Source organism: Pinus tabuliformis, chromosome 6, assembly GCF_031772625.1.
Source record: "Pinus tabuliformis cultivar Carrire ecotype Pingquan chromosome 6, CPIR1, whole genome shotgun sequence".
Lineage (NCBI taxonomy): Eukaryota > Viridiplantae > Streptophyta > Pinopsida > Pinales > Pinaceae > Pinus > Pinus tabuliformis.
This window is the reverse complement of record NC_142292.1, coordinates 44,941,801-44,961,597: the sequence shown is the minus strand read 5'-3', so window position 1 is coordinate 44,961,597 and position 19,797 is coordinate 44,941,801. Positions and strand designations below refer to the sequence as shown.

Genomic DNA, 19,797 nt, shown 5'->3' with positions numbered 1-19,797 from the left:
CACGTCCATGTGCTGGAGGGTCTCCCTCAATGCTGCATGCACCCACACGCATTCCTGACGTGTCTCCACGACGACTACCTGATGCCTGCGTGTTACTGAGCTTACCCTCCTCAACATGCTGACTGCCAGCCACCGCTTTACCATGCAGGGTGGCTCTATCTTCATCAGCTCTCCGATCACCAGTGTTGCCCCGGCTCCTGCTGCTTGGTTCTGCTCTGTTCGGCTCATCATTGTGTTCAACCAGATGAGCTGGCGGCTCAATTTCTTCCGTAAAAGTAATTGAAATGGTGGCTACGATTACTGGGCGATTCAGGGAGCTACGAAATCGAAATTGCATGGTATGGGGAACAGGATGCAGAGGTAGGGGGAAATTAGCAGTGCGAACCGCCACATCTCCTTGTCCTGTGCCATGGAGCCAGGCTCTTCCTCTTCCACTGCGGGTGTTTGGGTAACGCCCAGCGAAACTTAGCGGATTGGGGTTATCGGCTGAGGAGGCAGGGGAAACCGAATCGGGGCTAGGCATTGCAGGAGAGTGAGAGCTTCTACCTCTAGTGCCACCTCTCCTACTTCGCATACGGTGGCGAACCATGATGGGGATGAAAGCAGGGGTTGTAGCAGCGGGGATGGTGGAGGAATTGATAGAGGAACGGTGCGGGGAATTGACAGAGGAATTGTGGACCTGAGCTAGATTGCAGAGGCGGGTGTGGGAATGGTGGAATCCATTGCCCAGGTCAATGCAGCTTAACAACCAGCATTGACTACCTGTTACAGTGCGCACATTAGGCTCTCTAGCCTGCGGAGGACAAACATAATGAATCAGGGGGGGAGGAATAACAGAGTAGTTTGCAAGCTCCATCATTATGTGAGAAATTATACTGTCTCGGCCTGTGCATTCATTAAATGGCGCCTGCAAGGTGCCTTGAATGCAATTTAGATTGGCATGGGGGAAGTTGCAGGGGGCCATGTGGCCATCCTGTCCATTGCCTTGTCGTCTCATCATATTTAATAACTGGGGTAATCACCCGCATCCGGGTGACGGAGTTAAAATATTTACTTGACATTACATTAATCTTTTAATTTAATTTATTTTTTTATGTAATTTGACTTAATCAAAATGTTAAATACTTCATTACAAAATCTTTGCTACAAAGTACTAGAGAAATACACAAATACTTTTAATTAAAATAAATAAATAAAATTATATATATATATATATATAGCTAATTACTTTTATTTCATTAAAACTTATTACATATAAAATCAAATATGTATATTAAAAATATAGAAAAATGTAATATATATGAAAATATATAATAAAAGTATTTTATTACCTTTACTATTTTATCCCTAATTTTTCTTCTTTTCTAATTAAAATTATTTCTATACTTTCTGCTTCCGTTTTTAAGGTTTCATATTTTTTCTTTTCCATTTTTAAATCATAATATCAATGAAAAGTTATTAATGTATATCTGGATTTAAGACATCTATGGTATATATCTTTAGACTTATTATGTATAATTTGCCTTTGTTATTTTAAAACAAACTCTCATGAGTTTTATAATGAAACACTTAGTTGGACAATTCCTAAAACACCATGGATGGAAAGGTTCTGCCATCTCTATGAGAATACGAACAGCGAGGATGAAAATCACTTCCTCTTAGAGTGCCCAACCTACAACCACAGTAGATCTCAGTTTCAAAATCTTTGTTGCAATACTGACCTTACAGTAAGCTCATGAGGTTTCTCTCCAAACTTTTTGAGCATAGGAATAAAATCTTAAATCAAACTAAATAATTCATTTCTTTAGGTCCAATAAACCAAAATTTGGTCTCTAACATTAACCATCATCAAAAATAATTTTACTTTTAATTTCCTTCTTTCTTTTTAAAATTGAAATCATTTATATATTTTCTATTCCCTCCCATGGATTTCATATTTTCTATTTGTCAAATTTTCCCAATGATTTTATTCAGAATCTTATTATCTTTTTAGTTGGATTTCATTTTTATCTCATAGTTATAGTTCATGATTTTAATGGGAATCTCTGTACTCATTTCATAATATTAATATTAATATTATTATTATTATAATTATTTTAACCTAATCCATTATGTCAACATTTATTACAGTAATTATAATGGGAATCCTAGTATTTTTCACCATAGTTACCAAGTTCGTCCTTATTGGCCAAAAAATACGTTAATTCGTGTTCGGTACGACGATTAATTCGGTGAATTCCAATTCGGTACGGTGTTGCAACATTTTTGTCCAGTCCTGTCAGAGTCCCCTGCTCCAGTTCGTTGTCTCCTGCTTCGTCCCTTAACTTGAACGTGTGCCGCACCCAGACATGAATAAGTTCGTTGTCTCCTGCTTCTCCCCTTAACTTGAACGTGTTTTGCACCCGAACATGAATAAGTAATGTGTTTTGTTACACTGAACAATGGCCTGTGATTTGTTACACCTAACAATGGCCATACTCAAGGTATACGGTAAATAGATCTGGAAGTTTGATATGTACACATCCACATGGTTGACTAAATAAATATGAATTTTTTTAAATTAAGAGATTTTTAAACATTGTTTAAATATACTTTATAAATTCAGAAGATGGTGTTATAAGTATGTAAATTTAGAAGTATTGAATTGCTTTTTTTTTTACTTATTTTGTTAAAAAAAATTACATTTATTTTATGAAATTAAAAAATTATTTTTCAATGGTTGAATTAGTGAAAATAAGTCATTGAACTTACTTTTTAATTGTTAAATAGGAATCAACAAGGTAAATTTTTAATTCCAGCTTTGCTTTGTTGATGCATTGGAACAAATTTTTAATTCTAGCTTTGCTTTTTTGATCCATTGGAAAAATACAAGTATTGATGAAAATAATACAGGTAAGGGCAAAACAAGCTTGGAACTAGGCAACCTTAGCGGATAATTGAAATAATGTAGAGAACTGTAAAAATAATACTAAGGTCAATTACCTTTAATAAATTTTCTTATAAGAATATATATATATTTCCAATAAATATCGTCTTTTTTTTTTTTTTTTCTTTCCAATAAGAAATATCAACTTGCTTAATTCATTATGTAATTATAGAAGCTTGAATACAGAAAATACCAAGTTTTTCTATCTTAACAAATTGATAATTTTTATTCGAATATATATATATATATATATATATAAAATTTTTATAGAAAAAATGAAAAAAATAATAATTTCTATATTATAAAATTTTATAAAATAACAAATTGCAATAGAGAGAAAAGATAATTCTTACCTTATAAGAAATTATAAAATAGCAAATTGGTTGCAAATCAATAACTTTTATATAAAACATAAAAAAACGGTAACTTCTATTTTGGAAAAAAATCAACTTATACAATTTTATATTTTTATTAAAATTTTGAATATAAAGATTGTTTATTTAAATTTATAAAAAAAATAAATATATTTAAATATTTGTAAGATGTAGTTCGAATTTTTTCCATATTGAATTTTATGGTATCGTGTTGAATTCGAATCCTGATTTGGTAACTATGTTTTTCACCGTCCAAATTTGTGTATGTACAAAATTGACGATGCCTCTGCTCAAAGTTAATCTTCAACGTTTAAGCCAGAAACCGGAAGCTTGTAGTTGTCCATGGCTGCCTTTCCGGGACATTAGAAAATCTATTTCCCGGGGCATGGTAGTCAAAGCTGGTTGGTGAGTGGCCGTTCGTTTACTTTTGAAAATACACACGCGTGACAAAGAATGATCTGACAAACATTTTTTAAATGGCCATGGACTGCTTGGGATGACCTAAAATAACTGCAAAGCGACTTGTGTCCACTGTGGGCCATAATAATATAGGCTCAGATGCGCTTCCTACCTTCCTGTTGCGACCTTTAAAAGAAACAATCGGTCGGGATTTGCGTTTATTTTTATTTATTTTTAAGTGGACGAAATTATAATTATATTTTTATAGAGATCAACGGGATTTGAACTCTGTCCTATCCGAATCACGAAACAATGACTGCAACTTTGGTGTTTCTTTTCCAAGCAACCTGAAAGAGGCGCCGTTTCTGGCGGGTAAGCTTAAGGGCGAGCTGTTTGCTTCCAGACGAATCTGAATTTGCTTTGTCGGTATTTTAAGCTCCAGCTTTTCTGCTGTTAATCTGGCCGGAAGAGCTGCTCGGTGTTTGTTTTCCGTTTTCTTTTGGGCAGGGCCAAAGTGAGGGCTTGAAATTTACATTTTAGCTGGCAGGCTGAGTTGGCAGAGCAGAGTGAGGTTATTTGGCTTGGATGGATGGTTGAGCTGGCAGGGCCTTTGCAATTAGGGCGCTTTAAATGCGCATTTAAGAATAGTTTCCGACAGAGATAGGGGCGGAGGAACAGGATTCTTCCTCCGCTATCTTGGTATTCCTCCGCTATCTTGGTAGAGACGGAGCCTTCTCGAACGCCTATATAACAAGTGCTAATTTAACTGAGACTCCTATAGGCCGAGTGCTGAATAAATCGATGGATGAATAAATGAGTCGGCGGCCCTAAATCTTTTGTTCCCTCTCAGGCTGGGATTTTAGTGCTTGCTCAACTAGCGAATTCATCATACTATATTTTGAATGGCAGCGTCGCAGCACTGTTGTGGAGTGTCGTTCTGGCTATATCTTCTGATAATTTTCGCGCTGGTGCTTTTCGCTGGCTTGATGTCTGGACTTACCCTCGGCCTAATGTCGCTGGGACTCGTCGACTTGGAAGTTCTGATTAAGTCTGGCAAGCCTGAAGATAAAAAACACGCTGGTATTCCTTTCCCTCACACACAATTATTTTATTTATTCTCTTCGAAGTCTTTGTTGCTGCAATCCGCTTCCTTTCTTTCCGCGCCTTCTTTTGTTAATAATTTTTCATTCGACTGTACTCAGCTGATAATTTAATCTATTTTTCAGAGAATCAAATTGCAGTTCCTGCCTGCAATTCACTTAAAAACTTTGGTCGAGTTGTCTGGGAAAATAAAGAAACAATATACATACTTAGCAAAAAGCACTTCAATTTTTTCGATTAATTGCAATTGATGCTTCCAGTTGTCTCTAACAATGGCTAAAAGATATAGCCAAAGTAGTCAGACTCATACCTACCAGAATTTTTGACGAAATTCTGTTTGAAAGTTGTAATCAAGCTTTCAAAAAATATTACTCTTTTCGTCCACGGTAAGTTACCCTTAAGCTTATCGCGGTCTCGGATGGGATTCCGTGCGAAATTGCGAGTGCGTTGGGATTGCAAATTTCTGATTTATATTTTCACTTGGTAATGGTTTAAGGACCCCAAATGTGCAATGAAGTACGTTGTATTTGGATTATGAATTGCGTTTTATTTTGATGACAGACCTGAAATTTTACGCAAAACATTATGCCTGGTTTATTTAAATTTTATTATTTTGTTGTATTGCAGTGTTGCTGGAGACGACGTTGCAAATTTGTAGCTATTTTGCATTCATAAATGTTGCAAATTTTTTTAATTTTTATTTTTAATAGCAAATATCGTGTCTTTCTAAAGTTACATGCTAGAGGTATTTTCAATATACATGAATAAATATCGGATTCGGTACCTTCACTTGGAGGTAGCATGCTCCTTTGCTCTCACCTATATTTCAGTGGAGCAAGAAAGCGAAGCAAGAAAGCAGTAGACCTGTTTTAAAAACTCTTAACACGTCCCATTCATCAAACTTGCCAATCTGGTGTGCCCGAGTGCAATACAAACCCTTATTCAATAAAACGTTTACATCAGAGCAAACAAGCTAGATCTGGAGCTAAACAAATACAACATTGCCTGCAAGATTGGGCGAAGAATGAAAAACCAGGGGTGTATTTGACGAGTGGGCCCACATGGGGTGAAACTTGTTTGTGGGGGATTTGAAACCTGGTGGGGATTATGAAACACCCCTGCTTTGTCATGAAATCAAGATCCAGTTGACAAAAGCCCGGTATTTGAAGAGGCAATGTTTTGGGGGCATTGTCTCATATTTGGAACGTCTGTTTTCAATTGTTAATATGAAATAGACATCGCGTTGGGCATTATATAATGTTTTTTAAGGATGTGTTATACTTATAGGCATATGGGTAATATAGAGGCCACACGAATGTGTTTTTCAATAATGGTATGGCAAATTTATCACAGCACGGTGAAAGGTAATTGTTTTGGTATCTATCCACTGGTCAAGTTCTCTTCTCCTTCATGTTTCTTGGTAGGGTGCTCAACATGCTTGGAATTCTACAACCATATGGACGTCATTGGCCATTCTAGCTGTTGAATACGGGCAGTACTTTTTTAATACATGTATAAATTACATATTAATCATTGTTTTACGAAACGGCCGGGTTGACTCCGAAACGGCCGTTTCGTTCCGGGTCACCCAAAAAAATTTCAACTCGGCCCTATGACCCGGCTCGGTGACCGGGTCAGCTATGACCCGGCCGAGTCAGCCAATGACTCGGCCGGGTCATAGCTGACCCGGTCAACCCGGCCGGGTCACGTCAAAAAACGGCCGTACCGTTTGGAACCCGCTGGGCAGCGTTTTAACTTAAAAAAAATTAATTTTTTGCTGATTTTTGGCTGATTTAGTTAGGGTTTGTGGACATGAAAAGGTTTATGTGATTAGTTAAATGCATTTGGGGTCCATTTCCCCCTCCCAAACTCTATTTAAGACAGCCAAATGCTCTCATTTCACTCACAGCAGTCTTATGCATTTGAGTGAGAGTCTTCTTTGAGAGTTAGTGAGCAGTTCTTGAGCTTGTTTTGGAGCAGCAGTGAGGAGTCTTGGAGGAGCATTGTAGCTGGAGTGAGGAGCTTCTTGGGCAGCCATTTGGAGCAGCATTGAGGAGCTGATTTTTGGAGCAAGTTTGAGGAGGCAGTTTGTGCCTTGAGGTATTTTTTTCCACCTCTATAAATCTGTTTTTACTTATTAAATTTTAGGTGCATATAAAGATAGCTTAGAGAGTGTTTTTAGTCAAATAAATGAACATTGAATCAATTTTTTTTTTTTTTTTTCATTTTCAGATTGTTTTCCTAGTCAAAAAATGGCACCTAGAGCAAAAGATGCTGCTTGGGCATATGTTGAAATGGTTGATGATGAGATGTGTTGCAAGTTTTGCCATAGGAAAATTAAGTCAGGTCCTGGGGGGATTCATAGGCTGAAACAACACTTGGCAGGGATTAAAGGCAATATTACTGCATGTAAATCCCCCGAAATTGGGGAGATTAGAAAGACTTTGTTGGAAAGCTTTGAAAAATTTGAAGCAGATAAGACTAGGCAAAAAGAGATACAGGCTGAAATTGGGAGGAAGAGGGAGATACAAAGAATGATGGCTGCCAACCCCCACTATGAGTTTGAGGGTTCTTCCTCTATCCCTCAAACTGATGCATCAAACCCTTTCCGTTATGTTCCTCCCTCTTTTGCTTCTGTTCAAGATAAGGGAAAGGGTAGAATGAAGGGTGATGGGACTATCAAAAGTTTTTTCACTCACTCAGGCTCCTCTCCATCAGATGCACATGGTCCTGAAGTTAGTAAAGGTCTTTCTCAGCCCACTTTAGATGACCATTGGAAGAAAGAATTGAGGGAGACTGCTTGTGACTACATAGCTAGATGGTGGTATGATGCTGATATCCCCTTTAATGCTGCTCGTTCACCATATTATGAGCCTATGTTTGAGGCCATACATGCTGCTGGAAAAGGCTTCAAAGGCCCTACTATGCAAGAGCTAAGGGGGGTTCGTTTGCAGAAAGAAATTACATCAATTAATGAGTATTTGCAAGATTTCAAGGAATCATGGGCAAGAACAGGGTGTACCATCATGTCAGATGGATGGACTGATCAAAGAAACCGTACCATCATAAACTTTCTTGTCTTCTGCCCACAGGGAACCATGTTTTTAAAATCAGTTGATGCATCTGATAAGGTAAAAGATGGCCACTTGTTGTTTCAGCTATTGGATGAGGTTATTCAGGGTGTGGGGGTGGCTAATGTTGTTCAAATCATCACAGACAATGCCTCTAACTATGTTCTTGCTGGTAGACTGTTAGAGGAAAAACACAAGACCATCTTTTGGACCCCATGCGCTGCACATTGCATAGACCTCATGCTTGAGGATATTGGGAAATTAGATTGGGTCAGAAACACTGTAGATAATGCCAAAAGCATAACAAAATTTATCTACAATCATACACTGGTTTTGAGTATCATGAGGAAACACACTGGAGGCAAGGATATTATTAGGCCTGCCATCACTAGATTTGCTACACATTTTTTGACATTGCAATCTATGCTTTCCCAACATAGAAACTTGCAAAAGATGTTTTCCAGTGATGATTGGAATAATAGCAGTTGGTCTAACAAACCAGAAGGCAGAGAATTGAGAAGGAAAGTCCATGATGAAACTTTTTGGAGAAAGGCAACAGAGATTGTGAAGGTTGCTGAGCCACTAGTTAAGGTGTTGCGGTTGGTGGATGGGGAAAGGTTGGCTATGGGCTTCATTTATGAGGCTATGGATCAAGCAAAGGAGCAAATAAAGGCAGCATACAAGGATAGAGTGGCAAAGTATGGGCCCATTTGGGCAATCATTGATGAAAGATGGAACAATCAACTCCATCGCCCTATACATGCAGCTGGGTATTTTTTGAACCCACGGTATCATTATAAAGCTAAGGAGTCAGGAGCTTTGAGGGGGGAGGTCAGAGATGGACTGGTTGATTGCATTGAGCGCATGGTCCCATCGGAGTCTGATCAGCTACTGATACATCAGCAGGTCACATCCTTCACCAATGCAACAGGTACCTTTGGGAAGAACCTAGCAAAGATTGCAAGAGAAGCAGATGAGCCAGGTAAACAAAAATTTCAATTTTCAATTTCTCAATTTCAAGTTAGATATAATTTGTAATTTTGTTGAGCTTCAGCCTTCATCTAACTCATAATTCATTACACTCCTATGTTTTTTGCAGCACAATGGTGGGAGGCCTTTGGTGGCCAGTGCCCTGAATTGCAAAGGTTTGCAATTCGTATTTTGAGTCAAACTTGCAGTGCATCTGGGTGTGAGCGCAATTGGTCTGTCTTTGAGAGGATTCACACAAAGAAGAGAAACCGTTTGGAGCAAAAACGGTTGAATGATCTAGTTTTTGTCCAATACAACCTTCGGCTCAGACGGAACCAATTGCTGAACAAAAGACCTGATTCAGATCCCATTGTGTTGGAAGACATTGATCCAACATCAGATTGGGTAGTGGAGAGTCGTCTACCAGAGTTTGATCCTGATGAGGATCTTGATGAACTTGATGTTGGAGATCCACTGCAGCGTGTTCAGTTGAATGCAGATCCCAATCCACCAGCCTCAGTCTCACAGCCAGCTAGTAGGACTCCAGTTGTAGGTGCTTCGCCTTCCTCTGCTCAGCCACGACAGAAGCGCAGCCGCATTTGTACTCTATCTCAGCTTGCATCTGCTTCACAGCCTAGTGGTACTGGTACTGGCACCACTTCTACAGTTGCAGTTGGAGACGATGATGATGAGGAGGAGCCATGGGGCCCCTTGTCTGGCTCTGCCTCTGATGATGATGATCCAGAGATTGGTCGAGATGATCTTGGCTCCTCTGGCAGTAGCCAGTAGCTACTAGCCTCCTTGGTTATTTGTATTTTGTTTTGACTCTTGAGTCTTTGATCATGTATGACAGACTACAGTTGACTATGTATTTACTATTGCCATTGGCCCTTGGGTACACCGTACCATTTTGATATAATGGATTGGTTCATGAGCCTACTTTGATCATATGTTGTCTTCCATGTATATTATAATGTTGTGTGTTTGGAAACTTGAATGAAAATATTTAAAATTATGTTTAAACTATTTAAAATTATGTTTTTTTATAAAAAAAATAAATATTTAATGTATTTTTTACAACGACCGAGTCATTGAAATCGAGCCGGCCGAGTCATTGCCGTTTCCGTTTCCGTTTCCGAGTCGATCCTCGGCCGAGTCCGAATCCGAGTCCGTTTTGTAAAACATTGATATTAATGTCTAGTAATGACCATTATAGGTTAATGGGACGTGAAAGTACATGTAAGAATAAACCCATGAGGTATAGGCCAGTTGGTTTGTGTGGGGTTTAGTCCACGTCAGGTCACATGTTCAAATCTCATGGGGAGGGGTTGAGGATGGAAGCCACTTTGGGGAATTAAACTTCCCAAGGGCTGTTCAGGCTCGACCGAGCTTCACACAGTTTTGGTGATAAGCATCCCACTGTAGGTGATTGATACTTCTTCCATCCAAAGAAAAAAGAAAAGAAAGAAAAGAAAAGAAAGTACATGTAAGAATAGAAGTTAGGTTAGAGTTGGCATACGTAAACCCTTGACAACGATGTTTCAACAAAGTGAGTAGGTCTAAAACCTCAAAAAAAGATGCTAAATAACAAAGTGGTCTCCGGTTAGCATATGAAGCAAAGGCGGAGCTTGTATTCTCATGTTATTTAGCTCCCCATTTGCTTCATATGCTAACCAGAGCTCCACTTTAAGAGGTAGGAGCTTGAAAACCCTATGAGAGAATTGGACCGAAGTCCTATCCCTTCCTTAACATAGCAATACAATCAAAATGAAATGACTACTATTCTAGGAAATGAAACTAAGCAATAAAATAAAATAAAATCAAAATGAAATGACTAATATTCTAGGAAATGAAACGAAGTAATAAAATAAAATAAATAGTACCACATCAATGAGCTTGAAATCACATAGGCAAAAATAAAAACTATGTTACAGTGAGAAATGCACCCTTGATAGCACTAAGTTATACCTTCGTAAAACAATTTTAAAGCTTTTCCATTAATGGGCCAAGGCAACCTCCCGCCATCTAGATGGCCATTGTGGAATGAATTCTCACTTGCAACTTCAACAATTATATAGGGGCCTAACCACAAATTGTCAAATTTTCCATGGTTTCTTAGTTTCTTCGCCTTCTTGTTCCATAGCAATATAAGATCCCTATTTGGAAATCTCGTCTTCGAGCCCTTTTGTCAAGTTTTTTCATCGTAGCTTCTTGGCTCTTGATAAGGTGGTCATAGGCTTTTCTCCTATTTTCATCCAATTCGATTAATTGTGAGATTCCTTCATAAAAGGCTTTAGAGTCAGTAGAGACATGCCATAAAACATGATATACTGGGATTTTAAAATGAATAGGCAATGTAGTATCCATCCTGTTACCACCAAAAGGGGTAACTGCCGAAGATAAAATTTTTCTCCTACTTTGGACAACCAATCAACCAACAGTTCTACACATTAGGTTGATGATGATGACATGCCAGCTCTTCCACCATCTGCACCAGTCATTACACCTCTCGCCATCCGGCATGCCTCTTGGATGAAGGTGGGGTACCACTCAACAAGTACTTTGATAATTTTGCAATCATGCGCTTTTACGTAATGTTTTAAGCATTTAGGATGGATAAAAGGGTGATTTGGATGATTGATCGATCTTGATTGTAAATCTGTTTTCTCACCTTACTAGGGAGTTAATCTCTAGCCCTAGTCCAATAGGACCTCCCTTAAGGCCTTAGGGTTATAGGAGGGGCACTACTTGGAAAGTCTGTATTGAAATAGCATGTTCATTCTTCCTTACACCATATTGAATGCTTTCCCAATCACATTACAAACCCTTGATACTATCTCCATCCTTCGAGTCTAACTTGTCATTGGTTCATTGGGAATTGGCACCCTCTTATCCACATCCTTGAGTAGGGCTGAAACACATTTCCTTGAAGGTTGATGCAGCTAAAATAATAGAAAAGCATAGTATGGTTTGTTACCCACCATCAGTGGGTGACCCCTACAGGAGATTTTTTCTCCTAGATTTGACTTTAGTCAGCAACCAGCAACCCCTTGCAACCACCTGATAGCTCAATGTGCTACCATTCTTCGTCACTTGAGCCAACCATAGTGAGCCCTCGCTCGTTTGTCATGATCGTATGTTTAAAGGTGGGCCATCCTGTTGGAAAATGTAACTAGGTTCAGTCTTCATTAAATGTATTTGAGTCATCTTGTAATGTAATTGTTGAGAGGGAGGGCATAGTTTGGTTTTGATTGAAGAATGAATTTCGGAGGATATGTTGCTACATGGGAAGTAGGAAAGGAAAGTGTATGATTGAGGAATCTCCTGTCAGAGATTCGGTTGATAGTCCTACTGTGAAAAGTTGAGAAGCAACGTCAAGTTGTCTGGAAGACCCCGAAAGTTTGTATTTGATTATGTACATATGAAAGAATATTATTGATTGGGGTTGTGTTTGTATAGGTGAATCTCTCGAAGGTGTTGATAGCATGTTGGTTACCAATCAGTTTGATTGGGAGAGATTGGTTATCCTTGATCTGTTGGATCTAGGAGTGTTGAGGCTTTGTGAGTGAAGCATTGCTTGGGAGGACATCTAGTCGACACTTTGTGTTGATGTCTAGGTCCCGAAGTTGGAAAAGGTGGTGTTGATTATAGAGCTCTGTTTTGTTAAAATTTGGGTACCAAAGGATAAGTGGTTCCCTAAGGCTTTGATCTTTGGCCTAGGGAAAAGTGTCCAAATTTATTTGTACTTTTCTCCTAAAGTGACTTTCTAAGTGGTAAAGTCAATTTAATTTAAAATTGATTTTATAAGTGGTAAAGTTACATTCTAATTTAAAGGTGACTTTATTAAAGTGTCTATGGAAATAAAAGGCTAAGTGGGTCTTCATTTAAGTGGGTGAGTTAAACAATAGAAAGTGAGAATTAAATGCACATTTATTCTCATCCCTAAATCTAAACGAATCTCAGCCATTAGATCTTAGGGTAACCCAAAAGGTCATTTAGAGAGTAAAGGAGAAGAGAAAAGAAAAAGATCAATTCATTCTTTCATGAGCATTTGAGAGAAAGAGAAGAGAGAGCAAGGAGAAAATTTCTGAGTAGTGAGGAAGTGAAGGAGAGCAGCAAGAAAACATTTTAGCAACTCTGGGCAACAACATTTATTGGCATGCATCCCAAGGCAAAACTGTACAACAGGAGAAAGGCACAAAAATCGAGGAAGAGGGACATCAACGAGGGCACGAATTTGGAGGCAGGTTTTGGGAATGATTTTTGAGGCAGCCGCACTGCTGAAATCTGCATGGTCAGTACAACAGGTTCCGGGCATGATTTCGAGGTAGGCCATACAAAATTTAATGCTGTTTAATTGCTGGAAAAATTTCTGTTTTGGCAGTTTGTTGATTGGCATGATTTTCGAGGCAGAGTTCAAGCATGGAAATCGAGATACGTTGTAATTTGTGGTTGCTGGAATTTTTACTGTGTATTTCAGTGTCTTTTGTAAAAGCATTTTCAGAAATAAAGAAGAGCTCTCAAACTGATTTTCCCCAAGAGTTGTAGGGGGTTTTTTCCAGGGTCACATTGACCAAAAATCACTGTGTTATTTTTTGTGTGTGGCTGTCATAATTTTGCTATGTTTTATTTCTGCAATTTCAGCAGTTGTGAAATCTCTAAATTTGTGTTTTTAGAAAATATTGTCATTTCCAGATTTTAGAATTTTTATCATGCTTGGATTTAAAACTAAATGCATGGAGTGATAAGGAAAACTGATAACCAGAGTGGGGGTTGAAATTCTTCATGGTATTAGAGCAAGTTCGCTGAAAAGTGCAGTTTGGGACAACAAAGTGAAAATTACAGCAAATTGATTTTTACACAGAAAACAGAAACCTTTACCACAGATTTGAAAATTTCAGTTTGGTAAGACAGTGAAACATGTCTTTGGGTTTGAGAGTTGAAGATAGGTTGGATGGGCAGAACAACTACAGTGCATGGAAGGAGAGAATCCAAAGCATCTTTGAGGAAGCAAAAGTCTGGGCATTATGGTAAATACCACACAAAACCCAGTAGTAGTATTTGCTGACCCTGTACAGTTGACAGAGTTTAACGAAAAGAATGCTAAGGCAAAAAGATTGACTTTGGAAGGAGTCAAAGATCATGTCATTCCTCATGTGAGAGGAAAGACTTATGCACATGAGATGTGGACAACCTTGATCAATTTTTACCATAGCTCAAATGAAAACAGAAAAATGGTCCTAAAGGAGAAATTGAAGGCCATTAAAATGGCTAAGACTGACAGTGCTACAACATACCTCACAAAGATCACTTCAGTGAGAGATGAGTTGGCAACCTTAGGTGAGATCATTGCACCCACTGAATTGGTGAGGATTTCTTTGAATGGTCTTCCCAAGATTTGGGAGAATTTTATGGATGGCATTGTTGCACGGGAAAACCTTCCTGATTGGGAGAGGTTGTGGGATGATTGCATTCAGAATGAGATAATAAAGAACCATCTTGGGGTAGCCAAACAGGTGGAGGAGAATGACAATGTGGCATTGTTAGCAAGAGGCAAGAAGGGCAGAGCAAAGAAGCAAGCTTCCAACAATGGAGGCAAAGGCAAAGGTAAAGGCAAGTAGCAGAACAAGGATAAGGACTACTCCAAAGTCAAATGGAATTGTCAAAAGTTGGGACACTATACTGTTGTGTGTTCGGAGAAGAAGAACAAGAAAGGGAGAGACAAACCCATGGCAACTTCTGCAGAGATAGAGAGCTTCTCAGAGAGCTTTGGTCGGGAGTTTGGGTTCATAGCTTGTGAGGCCACTAGTGTAGGATCACCTGCCATACAGGTTCAGAGGGAGTGTGCACTCTCCACTACTAGCAGAGAATCTTCTAGCATTTGGTATGTTGACAGTGGTGCTTCTTGCCACATGACAAGAGTCAGAGAGTACTTCTCAGAGCTTTCAGAGGATGATACTGATATGGAGGTAGTACTTGGTGATGACAGCAGGGTTAGATCAGTTGGTGTGGGGACATTGACATTTGATAGGGGACCCAAACCTCCCTTGAAAGTGTCAGATGTTCTATATGTGCCTAGAATGAAGAAGAACCTGATATCCGTCTCAACACTTGAGGACAAAGGGTATGATCTGTTGTTCAGGAGAGGGCAGGTGCTTATATATCCTAGGGGAACTCCAACTTCTTCAGCTAGAGTGATTTTGTGTGCCATGCGAAGGTGTACAAGTTCTCATTCCAGCGCCTGATGGCATTGAGTAGCAGTACCCGAGACAGGACCGACAACAGATCTAGTAGTTCAGAGTTGTGTGAGATTTGGCACTGCAGGATGGGGCACATGTATCATGGGGCCTTGAGTAAATTGCGGGAGATCATCACTGGTGTGCCAGATTTCAGTTCTGATCGCCTTGATGTATGCATAGGATGTGCTATGGGGAAGTTTGCCAGATCCCCTTTTCCCAGCAGTGACAACAGAGTGACCAGGATCCTTGACTTGATTCACACCGATGTGAGTGGTCAGATGTCTCATGTATCCTTGAGTGGCTATGAGTACTATGTTTTATTCATTGGTGATCACTCCAGGAAGACCTGGATTTGTTTCTTGAAGACCAAGAGTGAGGTCTTCAAGCGGTTTCAAGAGTTCAAAGCTCTTGTGGAGACCCAGACAAGTAGGAAGATCAAGGTCCTCAAGTCGGACAATGGAGGGGAGTATACCCTTGGTGAGTTTGTTGATTTTTGTGCCTAGGCAGGCATTAGGAGGGAGTTCACAGTTCCTTACAACCCCCAGCAGAATGGGGTTGCAGAGAGGAAGAACAGATCCATTGTAGGGGCTGTGAAAGCCATGCTTCATGATTAGGGGTTACCTTTATTTTTGTGGGTAGAGGCTTGCAACATTGTTGTGTACTTGTAGAACGGGAGTCCACAGTGTGTCGTGGGGAATGTGACTCCGGAGGAGGCTTTTGCTGGGAAGAAGCCTGATGTTGGGCACTTTCGTATCTTAGGGTGCCTTACATATTCCTATGTCTCCAAGGAGAACAGGACAAAGCTAGAGCCCATTGCAAACAAGGGTATCTTTGTGGGTTATAGCGAGACCTCGAAAGCTTATCGGATTTATATTCCTGTGCAGAGGAAAGTGGTTGTCAGGTAGGATGTGAAGTTCAAGGAGGAGAGAGCTGTCAGGAGGTCACGGGAGTTAGAGTATCCAGAGTCACTAGACCCTCATGAGTAGCTGAGTCAGTCACATGGATCCAGTGGTTAGGGATCAAGAGGTACATCGATTACAGTGTTAGGTCCATCAGTGAGCAGTGGCTCTCAAAGTCAGTTGGGTGGTTCTTCGGGCAGCGTGCAGGGCAGTCCGCAGAGCAGTTCACAGGGTAGTCCACTAATGGACAATTTGCACGGTACTTCAGCGTCTACAGGCACAGATTCAGGTATGAGGTCAGTTGGCAGGCCTTCAGGAGTTCAGGCTTCTGATAATGATGGGGATTCTTTCACTCTCGTGGGAGAAGTATGCTCAGGGAAGAGGAAGCCCAAGTGGCTTCAAGATACCTTGCGCGAGGCCACATCAGTTGCTGGGCCAAAGGGACAGGTTAGAGAGAGTAAATCACCTGAGCGGTTCTGTAGTTACATGGCATTGGTAACAAGCATTGTTGACTTCGAGCCTTCTAGTTATGAGGAGGCAGCCAACCAGCAGGTCTAGAGAGAGGCCATGATGGAGGAGTATTCTTCTATTATGAAGAACGATGTTGGGAAGGTAGTGCCGAGGCCTGAAGGTAAATCAGTTGTTACTTCCAAATGGCTCTACAAGATAAAGCATGTTGTAGATGGCAGCATCGAGAAGTTCAAGGCTCGATTTGTGGCAAGAGGGTTCTTACAGGTAGAGAGAGTTGACTACGAGTAGACCTTCGCTCCCGTAGCTTAGTATACATCTATTCGCTCCATTATATCGATTGTAGCAGAGATGGGTTGGAAGATCCACCAGATGGATGTGAAGACCGCATTTATCAATGGATTCATTCACGACGAGGTTTATATTGAGTAGCTGCAGGGCTTTGAAGTGCATGGGAAGGAGTCCCATGTATGTAGATTGAAAAAGACACTCTATGGCCTGAAGCAAGCTCCTAGAGCTTGGTACTTGAGGATTGATACATACTTGCAGCAGTTGGGTTTCAACAAGAGTGAGGATGATCCGAACCTATACTTCATTGTGGTGGGTGAGGAGCCTCTCATTCTGGTGTTGTATGTTGATGACTTGATCATCACTGGTGCAGAGAGACTCATTGAGGGCTGCAAGAGAGATCTTGCTTCAAAGTTTGAGATGAAGGATATTGGCTTGATGCATTATTTTCTGGGATTGGAGGTGTCGCAGGAGGAGGGGCATTTCTTCCTGGGACAAGGGAAGTACATTGTGGATATTCTTTGCAGATTTCACATGGAGGACTGCAAACCCATGTCTACACCTATGATCACTAGCTGGAAAAAGTTTCACACTTTTGATTCCGAGTTGGTGGATCCTACTTTATACAGACAACTGATTGGTAAATTGATGTATTTGGTCAACACTCGACCAGATATATGTTTTGCAGTTAACACTATGAGTTAGTTCATGTGTGAGCCCGAGAGAGTGCACTGGGTTGCTGCAAAACACATTCTTCGTTACTTGCAGGGGACTGTGGATTTTGGTCTGGATTATAGACAGGGTGATAGAGTGAGACTGGCAGGGTACACGGATTCAGATTGGGCAGGTTGTGCTTCAGATAGCAAGAGTACTTCCAAGTGCTGTATTGGGTTGGGTTCGGCAGTTATGTCATGGATTAGCCAGAAACAACAGTCAGTTGCATTGAGCTCAGCTGAGGCAGAGTCTATGGTTGCTAGTTTGGCTAGGTGTGAGGCCATATGGCTTCGCAAGATGTTGTTTGGTCTATTTGGTCAGGCATTGAGACCTTCAGTAATTCACTGTGATAATCAGAGTTGCATAAAACTCATGGAGAATCCAGTTTTTCATGACAGGTCAAAGCATATTGAGATCAAGTATCACTTCATTAGAGACTTTGTCCAAAAGGGAGTTGTCAAGCTTGAGTACATTTCCACAAATGAGCAAGTAGCGAACATTTTCACCAAAGCCTTACCATGGGGCAAGCCTGTCTACTTCAGAGACAAGATGGGAGTGGTGAGGAACACTTTCCTCGATAAGAGGGAGTGTTAAAATTTGGGTACTAGAGGACAAGTGGTTCCCTAAGGCTTTGATCTTTGGCCTAGGGAAAAGTGTCCAAATTTATTTGTACTTTTCTCCTAAAGTGACTTTATAAGTGGTAAAGTCAATTTAATTTAAAAATGACTTTATAAGTGGTAAAGTTACATTTTAATTTAAAGGTGACTTTATTAAAATCAATGAAGAATTAGAAAGTGAAAAAGTGACTATGGAAATAAAAGGCTAAGTGGGTCTTTATTTAAGTGGGTGAGTTAAAAAATAGAAAGTGAGAATTAAATGCACATTTATTCTCATCCCTAGATCTAAATGAATCTCAACCATTAGATCTTAGGGTAACCAAAAAGGTCATTTAGAGAATAAAAGGAGAAGAAAAGAGAAAAAGATCAATTCATTCTTTCATGAGTATTTGAGAGAAAGAGAAGAGAGAGCAAGGAGAAAATTTATGAGCAGTGAGGAAGTGAAGGAGAGTAGCAAGAAGACATTTCAGCAAATCTGGGCAGCAACATTTATTGGCATGCATCCCAAGGCAAAACTGTACAACAGGAGAAAGGCACAAAAATCGAGGAAGAGGGACAGCAACAAGGGCATGAATTTCGAGGCAAGTTTTGGCACAATTTTCGAGGCAGCTGTATTTCTGAAATCCGCATGCTTCGTACAATCCATACAGTAGGTTCCGGGCACGATTTTCGAGGCAAAGTTAAAGCACAGAAATCAAGATAATTTGTAAGTTGTGGTCGCTGGAATTTTTACTGTGTATTTCAGTTTCTCTGTAGAAGCATTTTTAGAAATAAAGAAGAGCTCTCAAACTGGTTTTCCCCAAGAGTTGTAGGGGGTTTTTTCCCGGGTCATATTGACCAAAAATCACTGTGTTATTTTTTGTGTGGCTGTCATAATTTTGCTGTGTTTTATTTCTGCAATTTCAGTAGATGTGAAATCTCTAAATTTGTGTTTTCATAAAATATTGTCATTTCCAGATTTTAGAATTTTTATTGTGCTTGGATTTAAAACTAAATGCATGGCGTGATAAGGAAAACTGATAATTGGAGTGGGGTTTGAAATTCTTCATGTTTTGGATACATACCTGGAACTTTGGGTTGGCGGTTAGCAAGTAAGCTTGATGGTACCTAGAGAGGTTGAAACCTTGAGTCCATCTTATTCCCACCTAGATAGATTGCCCTGGTCAGGAATCTAGTCTGTGGCATTGCGGTGCCTAAATTGTTGAGAGATCAATGGATATATTGCCCTGGTCAGGAATCTAGTCCGTGGCATTCCGGTGCCTAAATTGTTGAGAGACCAATGGATAGATTGCCCTGGTCAGGAATTTGGTCCATGGCATTGCAGTGCCTAAAGTTCATCATGGTTCATATAGTTGAGATCTTCCTTGCACTTGTATATGATGAATACCTCCCTAGTTAAGAGGGACTGTTGGAAATGTAACTAGGTTCAGTCTTCATTAAATGTATTTGAGCCATCTTGTAATGTACTTGTCAAAAGAATAGAGAATTTTTTATGTTATTATTAGTATTATGACTTATTAAAGCATGGGTTTCATGCTTGGGTCACCATGTTTTAGGTCAAAGTCCCCATTGAGGACTTCTAGGATTTATTTTGAGTCAATAGAGTCTTTGTACTTTTAAAGAGACCCTTCTTGGGCTTTTGAATCATGTAAAAAGGTTTAGTATTGAGTCAAATATAATTTATGTATCCTGCATATCAAGTCGGCCTAAGTACATCAATTCGACCTCCTTT

The 19,797-nt window shown here is 39.8% G+C and overlaps 2 protein-coding genes across 5 annotated transcripts in view; both read left to right on the top strand.

Moving 5' to 3' along the window:
* Positions 1–3,610: 3,610 nt before the first annotated feature.
* LOC149257136 (DUF21 domain-containing protein At2g14520-like) overlaps positions 3,611–19,797 on the top strand; it is a 478,430-nt gene continuing 462,243 nt past the window's right edge. The window contains exon 1 of one of the 4 annotated variants that reach the window (XM_089413642.1): positions 3,611–4,779. In XM_089413642.1, coding sequence (XP_089269768.1) covers positions 4,602–4,779 — 178 coding nt within the window. In that variant the 5' untranslated portion in view covers positions 3,611–4,601. The remainder of the gene's footprint in view (positions 4,780–19,797) is intronic. The other 3 variants (XM_089413638.1, XM_089413641.1, XM_089413643.1) reach the window with 3 other exon arrangements.
* On the top strand, positions 6,506–10,017 carry LOC149257137 (uncharacterized). Its single transcript, XM_089369283.1, has 2 exons — positions 6,506–8,853; positions 8,971–10,017. Exons 1-2 carry the CDS (start codon positions 7,053–7,055, stop codon positions 9,627–9,629), a joined length of 2,460 nt encoding a protein of 819 aa, XP_089225409.1. The 5' UTR covers positions 6,506–7,052; the 3' UTR covers positions 9,630–10,017.

Coding starts and splice junctions, on each gene's coding strand:
- LOC149257137 (XM_089369283.1), top strand. CDS start 7,053: ATGGCACCTAGAGCAAAAGATGCTGCTTGGGCATATGTTGAAATGGTT. Junction 8,854..8,970: donor AAGAGAAGCAGATGAGCCAG/GTAAACAAAAAT, acceptor TGTTTTTTGCAG/CACAATGGTGGGAGGCCTTT.